Source organism: Carlito syrichta, unplaced genomic scaffold (assembly GCF_000164805.1).
Source record: "Carlito syrichta isolate Samal-C Ts95f unplaced genomic scaffold, Tarsius_syrichta-2.0.1 Scaffold314826, whole genome shotgun sequence".
Taxonomy (NCBI): domain Eukaryota; kingdom Metazoa; phylum Chordata; class Mammalia; order Primates; family Tarsiidae; genus Carlito; species Carlito syrichta.
The window spans coordinates 381,751-406,986 of NW_007258922.1; the positions used below are offsets into that span (position 1 = coordinate 381,751).

At 38.3% G+C, this 25,236-nt stretch overlaps 1 protein-coding gene across 5 annotated transcripts in view; it reads right to left on the bottom strand.

Moving 5' to 3' along the window:
• GRAMD2B (GRAM domain containing 2B) overlaps nucleotides 1-25,236 on the bottom strand; it is a 126,451-nt gene that overhangs the window by 51,581 nt on the left and 49,634 nt on the right. For 4 of the 5 annotated variants that reach the window (XM_008072038.1, XM_008072036.1, XM_008072037.1 and 1 more), the window contains exon 1: nucleotides 25,054-25,236. This exon is cut by the window's right edge and continues 48 nt beyond it. The exons of the other annotated variant lie outside the window; for it this stretch is intronic. In XM_008072038.1, coding sequence (XP_008070229.1) covers nucleotides 25,054-25,136 — 83 coding nt within the window. In that variant the 5' untranslated portion in view covers nucleotides 25,137-25,236. The remainder of the gene's footprint in view (nucleotides 1-25,053) is intronic. 5 annotated transcript variants of the gene reach the window in all.

A 25,236-nucleotide genomic window follows, 5' to 3' on the forward strand; every position in this document is an offset into this window, starting at 1 on the left:
TACTGTGGGATTTCATTAGAAACACTCAGACTGCTCTACTTTTTGGGATTAATACTACATTTACAGCATAGCTGAATACTTAAGGGTAATCACTTATTTTCACAAATAATTTTTAAAATGTTAAGCCACTTACTAGGACTATTTAATAATATATGTGAAAGTAGACAGAATGTTATAAAAACATAAATAGGCCAATCTTGTTCATCTATATCCCCACCCACTTCTCCCACCTCCTATTTATTTTGAGGCAAATCCCAGACAACATTATTTTTTCATCTGTAACTCTGCAGTATGTAGCTCTAGGATTCTTTAAAGGATTCTTTAAAAAAGAAACACGCACATCTACCCCCAAAAACATTAAAAATGGTAATTGATTTAAAAAGTGAGTGAAATGTAGCTGTTCTTCAAGGAAAGTATTAGCACTATGGAGTAACATTTAGCATTAGAGTAGACTAAGGCATCCCTAGGCTCATTGTTGGATATTTGAGTACCCAGCATGGGACTCAGAGGAGTTCATGCTCCCTGCAGCTAGTCCACATGACTCATCGCTAGTACAGCAATAGGAGCTTCCCACGTTAACATTACCAGGTACCAGAGTCCCTTTGTTCTTGGGGCCCTATCTGCTCTGGTTTATTCAGAAGAGAGGAAAAAACAGAAATGACATTCCCTAATCTCAACACTAGGGTCAGACTGGGCTTTCTGGAAGATAAAGGAAGAGAAAGTACCAATTATAGGGGCCTTGAAGCAAGTGACAGTTGTGAACAGAATGTATCAAAGTAGATGAGCTACCAGATTCTAGGTGGGACGGTGGAGTCACACCTGTATCCTATCTACGCTCACATCTCAGCTGCTCCTTTCAATATCTCTTACCACATACTCGAGGGACAGTTGTGAGAGAAACCTGAGCTGTAGCAGACAGAGGTGGTGATGTGATCATCTGAATGCCCACTTCCTCTGGCCCATCAAAACTATGTGTCAATCTTGGGCTGTACTGGACCTCAAGACTGTCTGGGTTTTCAAACAGAACATGCTCCTTTGTCTTGGAGAATTTGCAAAGTTAGGTCAGACTTCCTGAACACAGAAATGTAACAATTATGTTCCCATCAAATAAATGAGCAGTATGTAAGTTTTGAAACAAAATATAGAGTTCTAGTTGCCAAGAACAGCTCTCTCAAATGTATTAGAGTCTCAGATTTTATCAATCATTTAATAAAATCATTCTCAGATTTTGTACTCAAAGGGTACCTCCCCTCTTAATTTTGAAAGAGGTTCTTGGCCAGGCTCGGTGGCTCAGTCTGTAATCCTAGCACTTTGGGAGGCCAAAGCGAGTGAATTTCCTGAGCCCGTGGGTTTGAGACCAGCCTGGGCAACTTGGCGAGACCTTGTCTCTACAATAAATTAAAAAAAATTAGCAGGGCGTGGTAGTGTGCACCTGTAGTTCCGACTACTTAGAAGGCTGAGGCAGAAGGATCACCTGAGCCCAGCAGGTTGACACTGGGGTGGCCGTGAGTGTGCCACTGCACTCCAGCCTGGGCAACAGAGTGAGGCTCCAATTCAAAAAAAAAAAAAAAAAAAGAAAGAAAGAAAGAAAGAAAGAAAAAGAAGTTATTGCCAATTCTTAGACCAAACCTGATGATTTTTGTTCATGAAAAATAGCTGTTACATAATAACAACAATTTCCAACTTCTCCTTGAATGGCTTCAGACACCAAACAGGCAGGTTACCTTAGAAAGGTCACTGAAGAAATGTCTTTTCTAGGCCGCAGGGCCAGTTTGTTTTTAAGGCAGACATCTGCATAGCATGGGTTGCTCAGTATACAGTGGGAGATAATGAGGAAGGCTCCTCTCTGTAGTGTCCATAAATTCCCTTCCCACTACCCTTGCATACTCCCCTGCCCTGGCCCTCCGCACCCAATATACTCCACCTATATTTCTCTGGAATAATCTTTGGAAAATGTAGGCCAGGATTGGTGGTGGCAGAGTGTTGGAAGGCATCTGCGTCTTTTACAGCCCACAGTTTTCTGTTAGGATTATAACAACATAAATGCATGAAGTCACTAATGGAGTCTTTCCATCACAGCTTCAAGAAAGTCGGTTTCACAGAGGGGAGGTAGAAAAGGTATTGTGCAGGAAAGTTATCATTTATGTCAACATCTCCACTGGGAGGACAGTAGGTGACTTAGTAAAAGGTGTCTTTGAAGACTCATGGGAAGGGAGGTATGAAAGAGGATGTGTGAGGACTGTGAGACCTCAAGGTTTTGCCCGCAGGGGCCCTGTTTTCTTTTAGCTAATTAATAGGACCCTGGCTCCACATAGAAATACACAGACTGAAACAACACGTACCAAGACCAGGACTGAGAATATACATAAGGCTGAAGAACTTTTCTCTCCTCCATTAAGGGTCATTTCATATGTGCCTGAGCCATTCGGTTTCTGAAAAATCAGTCTGTGAACTCCACTGACTAGTAGTTCTCATGTGGCCTAAGAAACATCTGTGTCAGAACCGCCTGGGTCTGGGGGAGTGGGGCTTACAAAAATGTACTTCTTAGTCCTACTTCAGACCTTTTTAAGAGTTAAGTCTTATATCTACCCAAACCTTGGAACTTCTGAGCTGAGTGTCAACCAAGTCAAGATGATTGGGTCAAGTGGGAAGTGGATCAATGCCTTTTGATTCTTTCATCTGGTAGTCTTATAAGAGGGGCTGGGAGACAGAAGTAAATTTATCAGCACAAACCAGAACTATTGAAAAAATACTCCCCATTAACAGTCAATCTGTAATGTTACTTTCAGAAAAGAAGTTTTTAATTAGCTAGTGCTAATTTTAGATTTTGGTTAGATGCATAAGCCAAAATCAAAATATGGGCCATGTTTGTGTTTCCTGTGGGAGATACAATTACTGTTGCCTTTTTAAAAAATGTTTTGCTATGATTTGTAGTTGTCAATATTTCTACAATGAGCTACTTAGCATCAAAGATGTTAATTTTTTAAAACATTCTTTAAAGAAGAGAAGGAATAGGGACCACATTTGATTTTGAGACACCAGTTATACAGGATACCTTAAACTAGAGCAGATTTCAAGTAAATGTTTAGGAAAGGATTTAAAGCAGATGCTCATAGAAACATCTAGAAGTTTTATAATAAATGTGAATGTGCCTTGAAAAATGCATTTGAAGTAGAGTTTCGAATGAGTTTGTTTCAAAATTATAACTGATGTAAATATTCAGGTGAAGAAGATGGTAAATAAGATTAGGAGTTAGTGGGCTAATGTGCTAAACTCAAATCCTATCTCTGTTTTTGCTTTAGTTTTACCTGGTTTTCAGTGAAATAGTTAACCTTCTTATTGACATATCTTCATAGACACATTAGGAATAAAAATTCCTTCTTTCTTGGGATGTTGTGAGACATTAGTAAAAGTCATAGATGTTTTACATAAAGACAGAAATACACTAAAACAAGGTCTAAAAGGTTGTTTTAGACAGAAAAATAAGTGTTCTAATTTGATTTGAAAATTTTCAATGCTAGGGAACAGAGATTTGAGCAAATATAATCCTGTGACCATCTAAGGTTACCATAGTTATCAGGAGGATTCTTTCTTCTGTTTAGCATTGAAATGCCTGAAAGTCAGAAGCATATCTAATTATTAAAAGCCTCTAACAAGCTGGTTCATATATTCCTAAGAAAACCCTCACAGGGGGTGCTCTTCTCATTAGAATTAAAACTGTGTTATCTGTTTTACCAAAAAAGTGTTATATAAGGACTATCCATCCGTTAGAATGGTAATCGTGAAATGTTGCTGTGTGCCTTCATTATTATTTATGGTTCTCCCTCATGTGGCAAGATCAAAGGGCCTGAATAAACAGAAGCAGCATGGGAAGAAGAGGAGAAAGACTTGGAGATGCCCACTGATTGTCCTTTGAGGACCAGCATACAGTTTTTGGTTGTAAAAGACAGGAAGATAATCAATGAATCAGTAATAGAGTAATGTGGTAGAGGAGGAGGGGTCCCAAACAACCCGATTTCCTCCTTGGCACCCATGGGTGCTGAGTCTGCAATTCTGAGCAAATCACAGTCCACGTGCCATCTGCATACCTAATTTCACAGTATGAACTTCAAACCTAATTTCAGGGTTAATGATTGCAACATAAGAAAGTTGTCTTCATGCTGTTACATTTCAAGTAAGCCCAGCTAATAGTATTTAATGTCTAAAAGGCATCCATCTCCTCTATAAAGCAGGGGATCTAAGTTTAAGGAAAAAAGTAGATAAAATGATATATTTTTACAAAGTATTTTTTTCTCCGACATGAAAATACATGCTCATTCTAGAAAATCCAAACAATACCAACAGTATAAAAAAATAAGAAAACACAATTTAGAGAATATAATATTTTAAAACATTTTGGTGAACATCGTTCCAGAACTATTTCAATGAACAGAAATATCAATATAGGATTTTTGAAAAATAAGATCATATTCTAACACAGAAACAAAGAACTGAGTATCAAATGTTCTCACTCATAAGCAGACCTTGAACAATTATTATAATACTGTAAGAAAAAGATTGGTAGTAGTGGGAAGCTGTTGTGGGGGGGGTTAGTGAGAGAGAGAGACAGGATTGGCAGTAGTGGGAATCTGCCAGAGGAGGGAGGGGCATACCTCATCAACAAGGGTACCTGCATAATGAACATTTGTATACTTAACCCTGAATTGTATCCCACATCTTTAAAATAAAAAATTTTAAAAAATAAATAAATAAGGCTGGGTGTGGTGGCTCAGCCTGTAACCCAGCACTTTGGGAGGCCAAGGTGAGAGGATTGCCTGAGCCAGGGGGTTTGAGACCAGCCTGGGCAACTTGGTGAGACCTTGTCTCTACAATAAATCACAAAAACTAGCTGGCCGTGGTGTTGTACATCCATAGTTCCAGCTACTTGGAAGGCTGAGGTGGAAGGATTGTCTAAGTCCAGCAGGTTGAGGCTGTGGTGGCCATGAGCATGCCACTGCACTCCAGCCTGGGCAACAAGAGTGAGACTCCAACTCAAAAAAAAAAAAAATCATGTCATACATGATTTTTGCAATTTAAAAAAAAAAAAAAAGGCAAAGAAATCCCTGAAACTATTCTACTCCAGTGACTAGAGATCAATGCCACCTTTCTTAAATGCTACAAAATATTCCATTGTATTAATATGTAGTTCATTGATCTTATCCAGTAATGATGGTCCCTTTATGGTGCCATATTTTATTATCACACACATTTTAAACATTTTGATCAGTTCTATCAGTCTTTTCCTTTATAATTTCTGAACTTAATTCTATGCATAGTAAGACTTTTCCTACTTCAAGATATATGGTGGTGCTTGTTTTCTTCTAGTATTTCTATGGTTTCTTTGTCTGTGTTTAAATAGTTACTCAGTCAGGAACTTACTTTAATTATGGAGTAGAATAAATTTCCAATGCTAATTTTTCCCAAATGGCTAACTAGTTATCTCATCTTTTCCCCATAGATTTGGAAATACCTCCAGATATATTTGGATTTTCTTCTGAATCTTCATTAGGATAGCTCAACAAGATAACTTAAGGGTCCATCTTTCTATGGAAATACCTCCAGATATATTTGGATTTTCTTTTGAACCTTCATTACGGTAGCTACATCAAGATAATGTAAGGGTCTACCTTTCTATCATTCAGATTTAATCTGGACATTTCTGACTACTTCATTCTTTCAGAAGAATATTAGAATCATTCTGTGATGATTTCTTGAGTGAGTCATTGAGTTTTCATTTGAAGTTACAGTGAACTTATAAATTTAAGACACACTAAATCTTTTCCTTTTGAAGACAGTAAACTTAATTTAACTAAGTCTCCTTTAGAATTTAAGTCCTATTAGATTTCTGGGTATTTTATATTTTTGGCTGCATGTCTCTTCCTCCAATTTTTAAAAACCTTGTTGTTGGTGAAGGTAATTGATCTCTATAATTTGTTCTCTCAATCAGGTAACTTACTAAATACTCTTATTTCTAATTGCTTTTGTGTTTATTCACTTGAGTTTAAAAAATGTAGTCAATTTTACCTATAGTCAACATACTGAAAGTCCAGCCTCTTGCAAGTTACTCTTGACCTAGCTGTGTTTGATTCCTGTTGCCTTCATCCTCTGGCATACTTCTCATTTCTTCAGGACTTTGACACCTGGATTCTTCAATGTCCATATGAATGGCATCCAACAAACTGGCTTTAATGCCAGCGACCTTTATTGCCATTTCACATAAATCCCTCATGATCAACACCTGGCTTGCATCATGGCTCAGAGTGCTCCAAAACAGGATCTTCTTTGTCAATATGGCAACTCTAACATCTCCTTTGTCTGCCTGTAATCTCCTATCCTTCCAATTCTCATCCCTTGTCATTCTCATGACCTGTGCCTTTCAGCCTGAGAGACATCAGACTTGATATTTCCATGTTCTCCTAGTCTATCAACTCCTTCTGGACTTTACTTATTTCCCAAGGCAACTCAGACCATATAAGTGATTGATCACCCTCAATTTCCAATCATGCCAGTAGTTCTGCCATACCCATACTCAGTCAGAAAACCCCAAATCTGCCTTTTAAAGTTCTAATATCTAGATTCTAAGTACATCGAAGGAGGAAAAAAAAAAAATCAGTCCTTATTGTGGCTCAGTCCCTTTGCTGCCAACTGGGCCCTAAACAGTCCTCGGACATCCCACTCTCCTATTCTCCCAGCTCCTATTCCAAACATTAATGCTTCTTAAGCTCCTGATGAAACACAACCCATCCTTCTAGGTGAAGGGGTCAAATCATGACTTCACTAAGAAAAAAATATGAAGTCATCCGATGAAGGCAACCACATGTCTTCCCCTGACCTACAATTACTTCTATCTGCATTTACTGCATCTATTCATTCCTCTAGTTCCAAGAGGCAAGGTCTCTCTCTTATTCATGTTCAAACCTTTTTTCTCACATCTCTGGACTTGTTCTATGACTTATCAGATGGGCCACATCATCTTCCCTCTCTCTGCTGGCTTTTTCTCCTAGGTATATATAGGCTCACAAAGCTCTCTCTTCAAAAAACAAAACAAAACCTTTCATTGACCTCACTCCTCTAGCTACCTTTCTTTCTCTCCAATTCTCGACCAAGCTTCTTGAAGTCGTAGTTAACATATGCTGTATCTGCTTCCTTATTTCACATTTACTTCGTCCATTATAGTCTGGCCTCCATGCCCATCACTCTACTAAAATTTTTCTGACAAAGTTCACCAATGATTTCTATATTACTAAATGTCAAGGGTGATTTAGTAGTTCTATTAAGGCTGCTCTTGGTTTTATTTGCCATTGGTGACTATCTTTTGGGATTCTCTTTTCCTTGTCTGTTATTTCATAATTCTATTCTTCTATTTTGTTTGGTTTTGTCGGTTGCTTTTGTTTTGTTTTGTTCTCTACTGTGCTGTTTATTACTCATCATTTTTGTGCTCTCTTCTTTTTTTGACCCTCATCCCAACATAGGATGGTTCCCAGGCTCTCTTTGGCTTCCTAATCTTCTCTTCACTGGAAAATTCCATCCACTTTAATGATTCTATCACCTATAGACTAGTAATTCTAAATCTATCTTCCACTGACCTTTATCCTAACTATAACTTTTATAAAAGGGAATTAATCTTCTAGTACTCCAAATCTCCTTTACCTCCTATGCTCCATGGCTTAATATAATAGCATCACAATCCACACAGTCTTTCTGAAGAAAGATTCATCCTGACTTCCTCTGTCTATCAATCCATTCCTTTACCTGGTCCTTCCAATTTTACTTACATCTCCTCAACATTTCTCAAACTTATTCTCCCCCTTTCCTCTACCAGAATATCTCACCTCGATTGTTTTACAACCAGCTAATCTCTGCTTCCTGCTTGGTTCTCCAATAAATCTATCTTCAACGCTGCCAGTGGGGTTATTTATCTCTAAAAAACTTAAACCTGACTGTATCCTACCCCTCAGTAAATACCTTCAGTGGATCCCTATGCTTTATGGATAGCTCCTTCTCATGGCATAAAAATGGTCCTCCAACCTACTGCCCCTGCCACAAATGTTGTCATTCATTTTTATACATTTCATGTTCTAGTAACATTAATTCACTGTAGTCACTAGGTTGTTCCATATCTCTGTGTCTTGGTTTAGGCTATTTTTTTCTGGTTAGAATAATTTCTGTGTGTGTGTGTGTGTGCATGTGTGTGTGTATGTGTGTGTGTGTGTGTGTGTGTGTATTTTCAGGAGGAGGGAAACTACTTCTATTCCTACTTCAAAACTTCTTTCAGTGGGGCATACCTCATCAACAAGGGTACCTGCATAATGAACATTTGTACATCTACCCCTGAGTCGTACACCATATCTTTAAAATAAAAAAATTAAATATAAATATATATATAAACAAACAAAAACTTCTTTGAGATAGCATAATTTCCTCTAAGAGGACTTCACTCAGTCCCCATGCTGATCTAGTATCTTCCCTACTGTTCTCTTAAAAATGTCTGTACAAAAGCCACACACACACACACACACACACACACACACACACACGCAAAATTTAAATACCTTGGCGTCTTCCTAACCAGAAAAGTGAAAGACCTTTACAATGAAAACTACAAAACACTGATCAAATAAATCCAAGAAGACATAAACACATGGAAAAATATTCCATGCTCATGGATAGGAAGAATCAGCATTGTTAAGATAGTCATCCTACCAAAGGCAATCTACAAATTCAATGTACTACTCATTAAATTATCAACATCATTCTTCTCAGACTTGGAAATGACAATACAGAAATTCATATGGAAACATAAATGACCACGAATAGTAAAAACAATCTTTAGCAAAAGAAACAAAGCAAGAGGTATCACACTTCCAGACTTTAAACTTTACTAAAAGGCTACCATAATCAAAACAGCCTGGTATTGGTACAAGAACAGGCATATGGACCAATGGAACAGAATAGAGATTCCAGAAGGAAAAGCCTCAATTTCTCATTGAACTCGACTTCAAAAAAGCCTCCAACAACAACTACCGGGAAGAGGAGAACCTATTGAGTAAACGGTGTTGGGAAAACTGGCTGACTACATGCAAAAGATTGAAATAGGACCCCCACCTACCACTATACACAAAAACCAACTCTAAATGGATCAAAGACCTAAATGTACAACCTCAAACTATAAGAATCTTAGAAAATGCAGACTGAACGCAGTGGCTCAAGCCTGTAATCCCAGCACTTTGGGAGGCCAAGGTGAGAGGATTGCTTGAGCTCTGGGGTTCAAGATCAGCCTGGGCAACTTAGTGAGACTTTGTCTCTATAATAAATAAAAAAATAAGCCAGGTGTGGTAGCACATACCTGTAGTTCCAGCTATGGAAGGCTGAGGCAGAAGAGTGCCTGAGCCCAGCAGGTCGAGGCTCTGCTGGCTGTGAGCTTGCCACTGCTCTCCAGCCTGGGCAACAAAGTGAGACTCTGACTCAAAAAGAAAAAGAAAAAGAGAAAGAAAAAGAAAAAGGAAAAGGAAAAGGAAAAGGAAAGGAAGGAAGGAAGGAAGGAAGGAAGGAAGAAAGAAAGAAAGAAAGAAAGAAAGAAAGAAAGAAAGAAAGAAAGAAAGAAAACACAGGAGACACCCTTACAGAAATTGAAATAGGCAACCAAGTCTTGATCAAAACCCCAAATGTCCATGCCATAAGAGATAAGATAGACAAGTAGGACCTCATTCAACTGAAAAGCTTCTGCAAAGCAAAAGAAACCATCAAGAAAGTGGGGAGACAGCCCACAGAATGGGACAAATTTTTGCCAACTATATATCTGACAAAGGCCTAATATCCAGGATTCACAAGGAACTCAAACACGTTGAAAGGAAAAAAACAAACAGCCCCATTAAAAAATGGGCAAAAGACAAAAATAGACACTTCTCAAAAGAAGAGATACGGGCAGCCAAAAGACACGTGAAAAAGTGCTCAGTCTCACTAATCATCAGAGAAATGCACATCAAAACCGCATTGAGATACCACCTAACCCCAGTAAGAATGGCCACCATTAATCAGACAAACAACAGATGCTGGTGAGGATGCAGAGAAAAAGGAACGCTTCTACACTGCTGGTGAGAATGCAAGCTGGTTCAACCTCTATGGAAAACAATATGGCAATTTCTAAAAGAATTAGAAATGACCTTCCATATGACCCAGCAATCCCCCTACTGGGAATATACCTGGAGGAACTCAAATCATTCTACAAAAAAGATGACTGCACACGCATGTTTACTGCAGCACTATTCACAATAGCAAAAACAGGGAATCAATTATGCTGCTCATCGAAACTGGACTGGATAAGAAAATGTGGTACATATACACGATGGACTACTATGCAGTCACAAAGAAGGACAAACATACAGACTTTGCAGCAACTTGGATGGATTTAGAGTCTAAAATACTCAGTGATCTATCACAGAAACAAAGAACTGAGTACCACATGTTCTCACTCATAAGTGGACTCTGAACATTTTCCATAATACTATTAGAAAAGGATTGGCAGTAGCAGGATACTGCTTGGGGTGGGGTGGGGTGGGGGACACAACATCAATAAGAGTGCCTGATCTCAAACCAGGCAAAGTGGGGACCAAAGGAAGGCCAAAACTTTTCCTGTACAATGTCCACTTGAATACCTAATCCTGAATTGTACCCCACGTCTTTAAAAAAATGCCTCATGGCAGCCTTAAATATTCTTATTTATCATAATAGATTGAAATTTACTTTTAATGTTATATTAAGATATTGCTCAAATTATACTAAACCTAATGCTCTTAAGGGTATGGTCCATGCCTAACACACCCTAATATCCTATAACACAGCAGAGTACCTAAAAATAGTAGGCCCTCAAAAATGTGCATTAATTCAATTATTGATGTAACTGCAATTACTTAAATGAATGTAAAGTACATTAAAATGCTAGTACAATTACTAAGTTGAAGTAGGAAGCTAGTATCCCTTAGGTATTCCCTGATCTTATGTCTAAGGAAAAGGGCTTTTAAACCTAGGATTGTATTCTGTTTTCAAGTGCAATCTATTGACTATTTTCAGCCCTTAAGTGTGCCAGAGAGTTTGTAACTCTGCTTACAGTGAATCTGGCCATTTCTGTTATAGGTTTAAATTAAGTTATTTGATTAGGCATTTCTACTATGACCAGTCCACAAAGTAGGGCTGTGTGAATGCAGATAGGTACCTATAACTGTGCAAGAGGATAGTTTAGGTATGTTCCAGCGGCGGTCCTGCCTTAAACAGATATGTTTACCTTGGGAAAGAAATACAAGAAAAAAATGAAAAGGCCAAACCAAGTAAGAAAGCAAGGATTCTATTCATATTTTTAAAAGCTTTCTTCAGTTTGTTCAGTCTGATAGAATTCTTTACACAAAGGCTACAGAAGCACGCAGAGAAGTAGGGCAGTTTCTTCAAAGACTCTTGAGGTTGGAAAGGATCTAACAAATCAGGTCATTCAGCCCTCTCTCTTTACAGAGGAGGAAACTGAAGACCAAAGAGGAGAACAACTTCCCTAAAGTTTCAAAGAGTCGGTAGCAGAGCCAAAGATGGAAATGAAGCCAAGAGAGCAAAGCAAGAGGGGCAGTCTAAATGGGGAAAGGGAGGCTCTGAGTCCTTCCCCCTTCAGCTCTTCCTGCTAGTCCTCCCAGCTCCAGCCAGTCAAGCCACAGGAGACACCTAAGTGCTCGTCAAAAACACAAATTTGAACTTTCAAGAATCCTATCCTTATTCTCCCCTCTGTCTGGAATGATTTTTCTCCCCTCAGTTGAAGACACATTCTATCTTTTTCATCAGCCTCACTTAAAACATCACCTCCTCTCCGCTCACCCCAAGAAAAATCGCCTACATCTCTGTTCTTGCAGCATTTGACAGCTACTGTGGAATTCTTATGGAATTCTTTTATGAATTCTTATTAGTCACATGTGTGTCCTGCTCCCCTCTCCCCAGACGGGGGCTCAGATAGGGCAACACACATACCTCATTAAGCTCTGCATACCCAGCATAGAGTAAATGCTAGGAAATACCTGATGAACTATTATTATTATTATTATTATTTTGAGTCAGGATCTCACTCTGTCTCCCAGGTTGGGGTGCAGTGGCATGAACACAACAATCATGCCTCACGGCAGCCTTGACCTCCTGGGCTCAGGCAACCCTTCCGCCACAGCCTCCCAAGTAGCTGGGACAACAGGTGTTGTTGATTTTTTGTAGAGATGGGGGGTCTCACTATCTCGGTTAGGTTGGTCTCGAACTCCTGGGCTCAAGCAATCCTCTCGTCTTGGCCCCCCAAAGTGCTGAGATTACAGGTGTGAACCACTGAGCCTGGTCATGTTAAATTACTTTGGATTAGAGAAGAGTGGAGACATATCACATCAGAGTTACTGAATAATACAGTGTTAAAATCAGAGCTCAGATAAAATGTCTAACACTGCTGTGCTAATGAATCCAACCTGACCAAAAGTCAAGAGTAGGAAAATATGCTTATCTTTAAATATGCTCAGGGACTTACCAGATAAGTAGACCAATCAGTTAACAGATGTCAACTATCAACTGAAACTTAGACAAAAATGGAAAGCTTCATGCTGATAATTGATATCATGTGGGAAAGTCAAGAGTAGTGCCTTACAATACAGTGAAAAAAGCCCATTTGGTATAAAATCATAATATGGGGAGAGGATCTGAAAAAATGTAATTTCCATGCAAATTCCTAAAAATGTGTAATGAAGTAGAAGATAGGACAAGAAGATTGTGATAGCTGGACTTTTCCAAAAATTATGTTTTCCATCGAATACAGGGGCTCACACCAGTTTTAGTCTCAGCACTTTGGGAGGCCAAGGCAGGAGGATTGCTTAATCCTTGGAGTTTTAGACCAGCTTAAGCAATATAGTGAGATCTTGTCTTAAAAAAAAAAAAAAAAATTAGCCAGGCATGGTGGCACATGCCTGTAGTCCCAGCTACTTGGGAGGCTGAGGTGGAAGAATCGCTTGAGGCCAGGAAGTTGAGGCTGTGGTGAGCTGTGATTGCGCCACTGAACTCCAGCCTAGATGACAGAGTGAGACTCTGACTTCAAAAAAAATTATGTTTTCCATAATATATAGGATATACTCTTCAAGAAAAAGACGTACCATATGCATTCCTGAAGTATTTTTAAATGCTTACGGTATGCCAACATCTGAGTATATTATATAAACGCTGAAGAACAATTTTAGGACATCATAGTAACCATAAAATTTTACTGTTCTTATAATGAAATGACATAGTTATAAACCTAGATTTGGAAGTAGAGAAATTGGTTTGTAAGTATTGCCAGAAACTCAGTCTTGTTATTTTATAGCCACATCTTGTTTTGGGGCAAAAATGATTTTATCCACAGAGCGGTTTAAAGGTATTTAAAGTATTCTTATCCATCTTATTCACCAAATTTGGCTCCAAGTAATTCAGGCTGTTTCTAAAACCTGAATTCACTCTCAAAGGAACAGGATTTGCCAGCCTATTCAAAGAACTGGCTCCAGGCTTTGAAATTAACTCTACCAGAGGAATTTCAAAAGGATTTTACGCAATGGCAGCATTGTTGGAAAAGTTCTTGGGTTCCTTTGGTAACTACTTTTAAAGAGACAACATTCACATGCTTTTTAAATAAGCCAGTCACATTGCTTTGTAAAAACACTGTGTACTTCTGCAAAGAAGAATCCAACTATAGTTTTTAAAAATTGGAATCTATGCATGACTGCTGTTCAAATCACAATGTAATGCTACAGTGATAACATTAACTTCTCTACCGTCAGGTTTAAACACAGAAGAGTAAATACACAAGTCTCTAGAGGTACCTGTGTTTGACAATACAGAGAAAGCACCAGTGCTTACTTGACAGCTAATCTTGTCTTCTACAGAGCATTAGAAATCCTTTCACTGTTAGAACTGTAGAAAGGAAATGAGCCCTAGTTTTATAGTTGAGAAAATAGACCTTTGAAAGTTAAGAGATCTACTCAGGGATGCATAGACTTTGATGGGAGGTATTTTGCCTCTGCTTCTTTGCCCTTCCTAAATCTAGAGTGGTTGCATAATTAATGATTTTAGAAGGGTGGTTTGGATTATAGACTGCATGCCTTTGAATTTTGGCTTCAATACTTTAATAGCTGTTATGTATGACCTTGGGCAAGTCAATGTGTCTCTGCTATATGTAAACTGTGATGAAAATAGTACCTACCTCATTATACGTCTATCTGTAAAAGCACTCTGAATGCATAGCAAGAATGTTACCTCATCTTGTCTAAGCTTTGATATATTTCTAGAGCTATCTAGTCTCTTCTTTTAAAAGAAGATCAAATCTCAAAAGAAAATATTCCTTTTCTTTATTCCATTCTCCTTATGGGTAAAGGCTTTATCTTTTTCATCCTTGTGATCACCATGACACTTAGTATGGTACCAAATGCACAAAATCTTAATAAATGTTAGCTGAGTGCACAGTCAAATCTCTGTTGTTATTACCAACTGTCAAATACTATCTTTCTTTTAGCTCATATGACATTTACTATTCTCTCATCTCACAGGTTTTAATGAAAGGTCTGATATTTGTGATTTTAGAATTTGAGAAAAGGTGCTATGATTCTTTGTAAAATTTTCAGAAAGGATTCTGGTCAAATCAAGAACAAACCTAGAAAATCTGTCAACTTCATGTCAAAATGAGTCCAACTTTATCTACTTTGGAACTTTGTTATTAAGGAAGGAAAAGTGAGCAGGAGAGAAAGAAATATATTCTTGACAATTCATATGGGCTCTTGGCGGACCACACTACATACAGCATTCTGCACAATATTTAAGGATTAAATAGATCAGATGAAGTGTTATTTGCTAATAAATTATAAAAACAATATGGTGATAACAGTTGTCATAGCAAATTAGTTGTTTTTGTCACTATCAACATATAGCAATTCGATTCACAATACACCTTTTATAGTACTACATACTAGGGGTTTCAGAATAATTTGTAGGAATACAAAATAACTATTTTCAGATAATAATTTTTTTTTTTTTTTTGAGTCAGAATCTCACTCTGTCACCCAGGCTGGAGTGCAGTGGCTTGATCCTGGCTACTCCAGCCTCGACCTGCTGGGCTCAGGTGATCCTTTCGCCTCAGTCTTCTAAGTAGCTGGAACTACAGGTCTGCATCACCACGACTGGCAAATTTTTTTGTAGAGATGAGATCTCACTATGTTGCTCAGGCTGGTTTCAGGCAATGCTCTTGCCTCGGCCTCCCAAAGTGCGGAGATTATAGGCAGGAGCCACTCTGCCCAGCTATTTTCAGATAATAATTCTTAGTGATTATAAAAGACACAAAAATTAGCATGCTGTATTTTTGAGGTTCTTCCTAGTTTTTAACTCATAGTAAGAGAGGAGAAGGACCTTTCAGGACAGAAGAGGAAGAATGTATAAATTAATGGTAAATAAGCATTTTTTTTCTCTTTTCAACATAACAGTATTATCTCTTCCTCTCTTTTTTCAACATTTTTCTATTATCTCCCCATTTCTTTAATCATTTTCTCCACCTTCCTGTTTCCATTTCTCCACCTTGGTTTCCTTTTTTGAAACAGGTGTCATCACCATTGTGACCTCTCTTTAGTTGCTCAGGGGGTGGTCAAGATATTGCTATCTTACCTAATTAAGGTCCTGTGTAGGATCATCCGGACTAGAAGAAAGGAATAGAAGAAATAAGAAAATGAACTGACAGCTCAGTCAGATATCAATTCCTTGCTAAGGTCATCGCAAGAAAGTTGCATTCTGATGGATTTACTTATTACTATTAGAACTGTGCAGTCATTTTATGAGTAGAAAACTATTCTGCAAAGAAACTTGGAAATAACAGTATATGAGAATAATGCTTGCCATTCATTGAGCTTTGCTATGGTGTGCAGTCAGATACTGTGTGTTCATTCTTACACAACAACCTCGCAAGGTGCTTCATGTTGCCAAATCCAACAAATTTATGTGTATATTGGAAGGTGGACATTCTAAGAAAACAAAAACATATCAGCAAAAAACTTGATTCTGGCCTTACATGACAATAGCATAAAGAAAAAAGACCAAAATTTTGGGAACTGTTGCCTTTGAGACAAGGAACTATAAGGTGGGAGACAGGAAGAAAGCCTTCCCTTTCTGTTTTGTATGTATCTATACTGTTGTAATTTTCTAACCTTGTACATGGATTACTTTTAAAAAGTCAACACAGATAAGAAGATTATGTCCTAATTCTATCACTTAAAAAACCCATTAATAAATATTATATGCAAATTTTAAGAGGTTGTTAAAAAAAAGTACCCAAGTATCAGAACCTTAGTTGTCTTTGACGTTGTGGTTTGGAGAGTTTTCAAAATCTTAAGTATGAATGTCACTTAGTCGACAGTCAACAGATATTTATTGTTATAAAATGAAAAGCAGTGACCTGCCTTTTAGCCACTTACAATCTTGTTTCCCTTGCTACGTGAAGGTCCCTTTTCTTAAATTCACAACATGGATCCTCAAACATTGCTGGTAGAAATGTAAAATGGTGTAACTAGTTTGGCAACCAGTTTGCCAGTTCCTCAAAAAGTTAAATACAGAATTACCATGTGACCCAGCAATTCCACTTTTAGGTAGGTATATACTCAAGAGCAATGAAAGCATATGTTTACACAAAGACTTGCTTGCAAACATTCGCAGCCGCATTATTCATCCATAATAGCCAAAAAGTGGAAACAACCTAAATATTCAACAGTTGAATAGATAGGCAAAATGCAACAGAATATTATTCAGCCATAAGAAGAAATGAACCACTGGCATATGCTATTTCATGGGTGAACCTCAAAACATGATGTGAAATAAAAGAAGACTCACACAAGAGACCACATATTGCATCATTCCATTTACCAGAAAAGGTGGATTTATAGAGACAGATAGTAGACAGTGATTGCCTGGGGCTGGACTTGGAAGTAGAGTAGGAATTAAGTATAAATGTGCCTGAGGGATTTCATTGGAGAGATGAAAATGTCCTAAAACTGGATTATGAAGATGGTGCATCACTTGATAAAGTTACTAAAAGCCAGGGAATTATACACTGGAAATGGGTAAATTTTACGATACGTAAAATAAACCTCAATAAAACTGTTAAAATAATATACATCTTGGGACATCATGTCTCTTTATAAATATGGAAATTTGACACATATGGAGTGACCAATGACAGCATATATGAGTCCACCTCAGGCAACGTAAGGAATGTAGTTTAAGTTGGTTCTACTTTTTTTCTAAAGGTAAATAATCATACTTACATTTGTATAAGGTAAATAATCATACTTACATCAGGACCTTTGTTTTATTCCATTTTGAAAATGTGTGAAGTGCTAAAGCTGAGCACTTAAACAATTAGAAAGGTGACCTGAGACCCAATCCCCACCACTACACAATATGCTCATGTAACAAACATGCATGTGTACCATCTGAATCTTAAAGATGGGGGAGGGAGGAGGGGAGAGGGAAGAGAGGAAGAGAGAAAGGAGTTAAGGACCCTTTTGTTGGAGATTAGCAAATGGAAAAATCTCTCCAGTTTAAAGCTGCAGATTCATGAAAGAAAAGCTCCGTGCCACGAAACAGGTTGTGGAAATCAACGGATCATGGATAAAAGTATTGGACAACAGAGGTGCTAACACCAAATCAGTAAGTAATATTCAAATCACTGGGAGGTCACAAAATAGTTATGTCATGAGATCCTTTTAGTCTAAAGTAAAAATCAACATGCTACGTCAGACTCATGGAAATGCTCAGGCGTTGTCACGAGAGTTCTCAAAGTCACTTAAAAGAACATTGGGGCATGTTACTGGGCTTATCCTTTGATTTTTGACTGTTCAATTACATTTTATGTCATTCTCCTACCCCCACTCTACAGCACACCCAAACCTCAGCAGTGAATGAGGACTACACAGCTACAGCTTATGGAGTGCAAACAACAACATGCAGGTACCAGGCAAAGTGCATTTCTTACAATTTGCCATTTAAACTTCAAAGCAAGCCTCCATCAGACAGCTGACTTAAGTATTTCCCATTACAGATGATGAAACAGAGACTCAGCAGTGCTCAGTATGCTCAGTAACCTTCCAGGATCATACCTCTAGGAGTTAGGAAAGCCGGAATTCAAATACTAGTTTCCTAGAGCCTGCATTCTTTTTTTTTTTTTGCTTTTTGAGTTGGAGTCTCATTCTGTTGCCCAGGTTGGAGTGCAGGGGCACACTCACGGCCACCCCAGCGACGACCTGCTGGGCTCCAGTGAGTGATCCTTTCGCCTCAGCCTTCCAAGTAGCAGGAAATATAGGCTCACGCCACCACACCTGGCTAATTTTTGATTTGTTGTAGAGACAGGTCTCGCCAAGTTGACTGGCTGGTCTCGAACCTGTAGGCTCAGGCAATCCACTCGCCTTGGACTCCCAAAGTGCTGGGATTACAGGCTGAGACATCGAGCCCAGCCAAGCCTGTATTCTTAACCACTTTACGTACTCCCTAGATAAATCAGTAATTTTCTGTGATATTAACCTCCAGCCATAGAGCTGATTTGGTTCACTACAGTTCTTTTCCAAACCTTTCAAATCAGAACACACCACTTATTTTTCTCCATTTTCTCACACTCCTCCATTGATTGCTTTACTTTAATATAAATTTTATATTTTCTAATATATTATACATAAGTCTTTCCCACCCCTAAGACTATACTGAAAAAGTGAACTGGGTCTGTCAGATTTAAAGACCTGGAAATTAAAAAAAAAAAATTTATACAGAGAGATAATATTCTCTTGCCAAATGGGAAACTTCAAAGTTTGGAGTTAAGCAAGCATTAAGAAATTCAGCTAGATTCAACAATTATTTGCCTTTATTTTTCTTGCTTCTAAATCAAGTCTAGTTCCCAGCTCCAATCTTACTGTTTGTCATGTACTTCCAACGTACTATGCACAAAAATTGCTGAGCTTAGATGATACATGTTTCTACAGCAGGTAATTAATTTATTTTTACTTGTATCATCACATAAAAGAGAAAAATAGTTTTTACTTGAATTGACTATTTAAAGTAAATATGTGTACCTAAAATAATGAGCATTTATGGATCATACCAGAGAGCTTCCTCTTAAGGTAAATGGTTATGTTGTTCATATCCATCCTAACATACATACACAGTTGAACAAATTTTTAGAATTCTTATGCCCCAAGTTGTAAGAGTTCAAATGTTAAAAATTCAAAGTGCATTATGAATGTATACTACATGTAATGAATCAAGATTTTTTTTTTTTTCTCACAACACATCAGTGTAAGTTTTGGATATTTGTTGAAATTTATAAAAAGTAACCTAGACATTATTAAATCAGATCCAGAAGTAACTTTAAGGAAAAAAAGTGAGTTTCATAAAATGTGTTTCAAAAAAAGTTATGCTATGCTACAACTGTCTATGTATTAGGAACGTAAAATTCAGAATGAAAAAGGTAATAAAAGTGGAGAAAACTGGAATCTCAAAAGGAAATGTATGGCTAGACTACTTATTCTTGGTCAGAAAAGGGGTACGTTGTATTTTTTTAATCAAATATGCATTTTGCTGATGAGCTAATCACCAGCTTCACCTTCTAGCACAAAGATGAATAAATTAGCTATAGCTCTTGGGCAAGTAAATGTTCCTAAAAATTCTAACTGCTACTGATAGAAAATGTGATTAAGAAAATTTTAAAAAGTATAATTTGCTCTGACAGTCAAGCTGAATCTCAGTTAATGCTATAAGCATATATCTTAATTAGGATATCTGGGTATCAGTATCTCCAGCTCACCAACAGAGGGTTATTGAAAGTGATTATTTGTTGAGCCCTCCGAGAAATTCAATAAAGAAAAATATAATCAGAGTGTGCCATCTATTTAGGAGAAAGATAACTAATATACACTGGACTAGTGTGTGAATTAATGTATGTTAACAACTTACACCAGTACTTTGTAAAAACTAAACTGTCAATAAACATTAATTGCTAATTAATAGTCATAACAACAGAATCTAAATTCTGTGAGGCTAACCACATAAATAAGAGGTGAACACTGATAAAGAAGAGATGAGTAAGGCCAGTGATAAGGGAAGCCTTTATTTATATTTTTAATTTTAATTTTTTTTTTTGAGTCAGGGTTCACTCTGTTGCCTAGGCTGGATGGAGTACAGTGGCATGATCATGGTTCACTGTACCCTTGACCTCCTTGGCTCAGGCAATCCTTCTGCCTCAGTCTCCTGAGTGGCTGGAACTACAGGCGTGCACCACCACATTCGTGCACCATTACATCTGGTTAATTCTTTTTTTAGATATTTTGTAGAGACAAGGTCTCACTAAGTTGTCCTGGCTGATCTCGAACTCCTGGGCTCAAGCAATCCTCCTGCCTTGGTCTCCCAAAGTGCTGGGATTACAGGAGTGAGCCATGGAGGCTGGCCCAGGAAAGGCTTTAAATGACAAAAAATTTTAGTTGATTTCTAGAGTTATATTAAGAGAAAGGAGAGAGGGAACTGCTTGAGAAAAGAATAGAGGTGAGGAGGGAAGACAGAAGGGGACTCATTCAGTCCTACATTTTGCACAAGAGATTCCTTCTGCATATCATCTCTTTGAGTTTTACAAAAAATATATATTTAAATTCTTTTAAAATTAATATTTTAATTCACAAATCATAAATGCTTATGAGACAAGGTGACGTTTTGGTACATGCATTCAATGTGGCATGATTAAATCAAGTTAATTTACATTACCTACCTTTTTTTGTGGTGAGACATTTGAAAGTTACTCTCTTAGCTATTTTGAAATATACAATATATTATTGTTGACTAGTCGCCCTACTGTGCAATAAACCTCAAAACTTAATTCTTCTATCTGAAAGTTTGTATCCTTTGATCAAAAACTCCCCATTCCCTTCATTCTCCCCTTTTCTACCCTCTAGGCACTGGCAACCACCTTTCTACTCTTTGCTGCTGAGTTCAACTTTTTTAGATTCCACATATAAGTGAGATCACGCAGAATCTGTCCTCCTGTGCCTGGCTTATTTTACTTAACATAATGTCCTCTAGGTTCACCCATGTCACAAATGAAAGTATCTCCTTTTTTAAGGTTGAATAGTATTTCATTGTGCATATATACCACATTTTCTTTATCCACTAATCCGTTGGTGGAGACTTAGGTTGTCTATATCCTGGCTATTGTGAATAATGCTACAATAAACATGGGAGTGCTGCATATTACCCCTTTAAGTATAGGTCTGCTAGTGACTGACTACAAAGATATGTATGCTGACTAGTATTAGGAAGTGAGGTTGCAATGGTCATGTGTGTCAAATCATTAAGGATCTTAAAATCTCATTAGAGAAGCCTGTTTTGTACAGTAGGCCATGGAGGGCCATCACAGATTTTAAAGCAGAGGAATAGGAATAGGAATAAAGAATAGTGAGGTGTGTCTCCATATTACATATTACAGAGCTTCAGTGTTCTTATCTGTAATATGGAGACAACAATGGTACCTCAATGTCAAATATATGTAGAAATAAAAGTCATAAAACTCAAAAACCAAAAACACAATAGTACCTACCTCATTCTGTATGCAAATGCATGTAAACGGTTGAGCCGGCTCCCTGTTACACAGTAAGCATTTTCAGTAAATGCTATTATTATCTAGGAAGCTAGGTTCTAGGTGATGAGGCCCAGTGAGTGTGTTACAGATGCAGGGAAATGGGAAGCATGAGTCATTTCTAATCCTCTTAGAAGAAATGTCTGTTGGGACATCTGCACTTCACCAAGACTTTGAGCTTTGATAATCTAAGTTATGAACTTCAAAACACAGAGTTAGACTGAGATTATAAGCATAAACATTTGCCAACCTAAAATGATTTCAATATGTATTATCACATCAGCATATCATTGTGATAAAATATCTCCCTCCTTCCCTTTTAAAGTACTCTTATTCTGATACAAAAGCAAAAGTTTAAGAGCTCAGAAGAATCTCTAAAATTTTAGACTGAATCAGAGTGACTGCAGTAATACCACCTTGTAAGAACAACAAACAGAAAAGCCAATTTTACCAAAGACTGCTAAATAGGTTACATCTTCATTGTAGAGAAGATTCAGTTATAGGCTAAACTTTTTCCAGTATCTTGTCTGTCAGTGGTATGATGACTAGCATTAGTAGGTGAGTTTGCAATGGTCTATGTTTGTCCAGAACATTAAGAATCTTAAAATCTCATCAGAGAAGCCTGTTTTTCAGAGTAGGCCATGGAGGGCCATCACAGATTTTAAAGCACAGGAACAGGAGTAAAGTATAACACAATGGTTAAAGTTCAGGCAGTGGTTAAAGTTTAATGTGGCAATGGCTGCCAATGTCCCTTAAGTACAGTAAGATACTCTACTTAATATACATTTGTGTCTCTCCCACACTGTTCTTGGAGTTCTAGAAGGGTAGCTCCCGAATTACATTTACTCTTGTATTGCCCACCATTGGTGAACAGGTATTCCGTTATTAGCTGAACTGAAATGAATTTGCGAAACTGTTCATTCCAAGTGAAGGGCTGTATGGGGGCTTTGAGCTTCAATGTGGTTAGGTTTATTTTCTACAAAATTTCCCAACAAAAAAAGAGTTCTGAATTAACAGAATTTGTCTAAATGCTACAGTAGACATTTCGATCAAAAAATTGTCTCGCGCCTTAGGGAGGCAGAGGTGAGTGGATTGCCTGAGCCCGCGGGTTCGAGACCCGCCTGGGCAGCGAGACCTCATCTCTACAATAAAACAAAAAATGAGGCGGGCGTGGTAGCGCGCGCCTGGAATTCCGGCTACTTGGAAGGCTGAGGCGGAAGGATCGCCGGCGCCCAGCAGGTCGGGGCTGCGGTGGCCGGGAGCGGCCACTGCACTCCAGTCTGGGCGAGGAGTGAGACTCCAACTCAAAACAAAAACAAAAACAAAAACAAAAACAAACAGCTGGGAACATAAAGACTTCAAAACTTGGTAGCTGTTGGGTAGATTTGAATCATTCTGCTTTGTATAACTGGAACTAAATACTAAATTTTAAAGATGTTGGAGTTTATCCAATGCCTTTAGAATGGTGAAAAGACAATCCAATTTCTTCTACAGAGAAATAAGGCATATTAAAGAATGATTAAGTGTAAAGAAAATAGGTGTTCGACTTCTTATATATTAATTATTATTATAAAGTTAGGATTTTATTTTGGGGTGAGAAAGTCAAAACATTTTTGGAAGGTTTTAGCTACAGCATTTTCCCCTCATTCATTTTTTGTCTATCATTAAGAACATCTGCTTCAGTTGACAATCTTGGGAGGGCAAAGGAAAGTGTATCCAAGGAAAGCAGAGACATTGGGAGAAAATATTACCAAAACCTTTGAAACAACAAGCTAAAGGAGCTAATAAAGCTATTCTTCTAAAACTTCAGCCCAAGCGTCAACAGACACACAGAAGGAATGCTTTTCTACACACAAGTCTTTATGTGGAACACGGGTGGAACATTTTCAAAAAATGGCAATGTTGAAATAATGAGGGACACTGAATCTTCACTATTAAAAGAATTATATCATCTTCTCATGTGGGTAGCAATAAATCAACTTGACATCATAAAGTAAAATTGGGCTTCTTTAAATATTTATCCTAATATCTTCTTTAGACATTCATCTTAGTGTCGCTTAATGGTATGGTGATATATTATGGTGATAAAGCAAATAAGCAAATACTGTTTCCTTTTTAAAATAGAAAGTTTGGGAATGACAGGCATTAAATAATCCTATTTCTATATTAAAAAAGAATTCAAAATAATACAAAGGAGGATAAATACATGTCATAATAGTTCATCTCTGTGATGAAAATATTTGAGTTTTCAGTTTTTTAAACCAGGAAAGTTTGTAGGTCAAATAAAGTGCTAATCCTCCTATGAAGCACACAATTTTTTAAAAATTTATTTGTGTGTTTTTTTTTTTTTAGTTGGAGTCTCACTCTGTCACTCAGACTGGAGTGCAGTGGCCGGTCACGGCCACTGCAGCCTCGACCTGCTGGCTCTGGAGATCCTTCCGCCTCAGCCTTCCAAGTAGCTGGAACTACAGGCGTGCGCTACCACGCCCAGCTAATTTTTGATTTATTGTAGAGAAGTTGTCCAGGCGGGTCTCGAACCCGCGGGCTCAGGCAATCCACTCACCTCGGCCTCCCAAAGCGCTGGGATTACAGGCTGAGCCAGAGCCTGGCCAGCACACAAATATTTTTAAAAGATAGTCACAGCCCAATATTTGAAGTGTTTTGTTTTCTTATATATTCATTGTGCTCCCTCATCTCATCCCTACACCCTCTCTCCAAAATAAGCGTTGAACAAGGTTGTGTTAAGTAACTGACCAAAGACAGGCAGTCTTTGAGGGGAAAGGTAAAGCATCTTTCAGGTTTTCCATTATTTTTCTCCTCTCTTGAGATACAGTGAAGAGGATGGGGGAAAGGCACCCACAAGCTCTGAATCAAATAACCAAATACTCATTTGTGAAGCTAGTCACCACACGACTCCTAACATCTAGAGCCAACTGAATCTCCCCAGATGTCGTTAAGAAGTAGAACTACTGAAATAAATGTTAGCGCCGTTCTGGACTCGACTCGAGAATTTGAATAGTTTTCCCAGACCTCCCTTGGGAATGATCAAACACCAATCATGCTTTCGGATCAAATAACTGCCATCCCCACAGGACTGCAAGCTCCAATGCATTCCTGAAATGCTACTGTGCCTCTACTATAGAATTTAAGGGCGGGGGGGGGGGGGAGAGGAGAGAGAGCGAGAGATCGGGGGTCACAGAAAGAGTTCAAGCCACGAGATTGTCCCTGTAAAAGTTCCAGGAGACGACTTCCACCCGAAACGCGTCTCCGGGCAGAGAGGTTTGGGCTGCGCGCTCTCCACCCACCACCCTGGATGGGTCCCAGCTGGGAATACTCACTGGGCTGAGCCAGCTTTGCTCTCCCTCTTCCCGAGCACTTTCGCAGGCTTTGTGTCTTCCACATCTTGCTGGAGCTCAGTCATCAGGGCCGCGTCTGGAGGGCGCCTTCAGACCTTCGCGCCCCGGTGTCCCGCTGCGGGTGTCGGCCTGCAGGCCCCGGGGCGCAGGCCCAGCAGCCGCGCC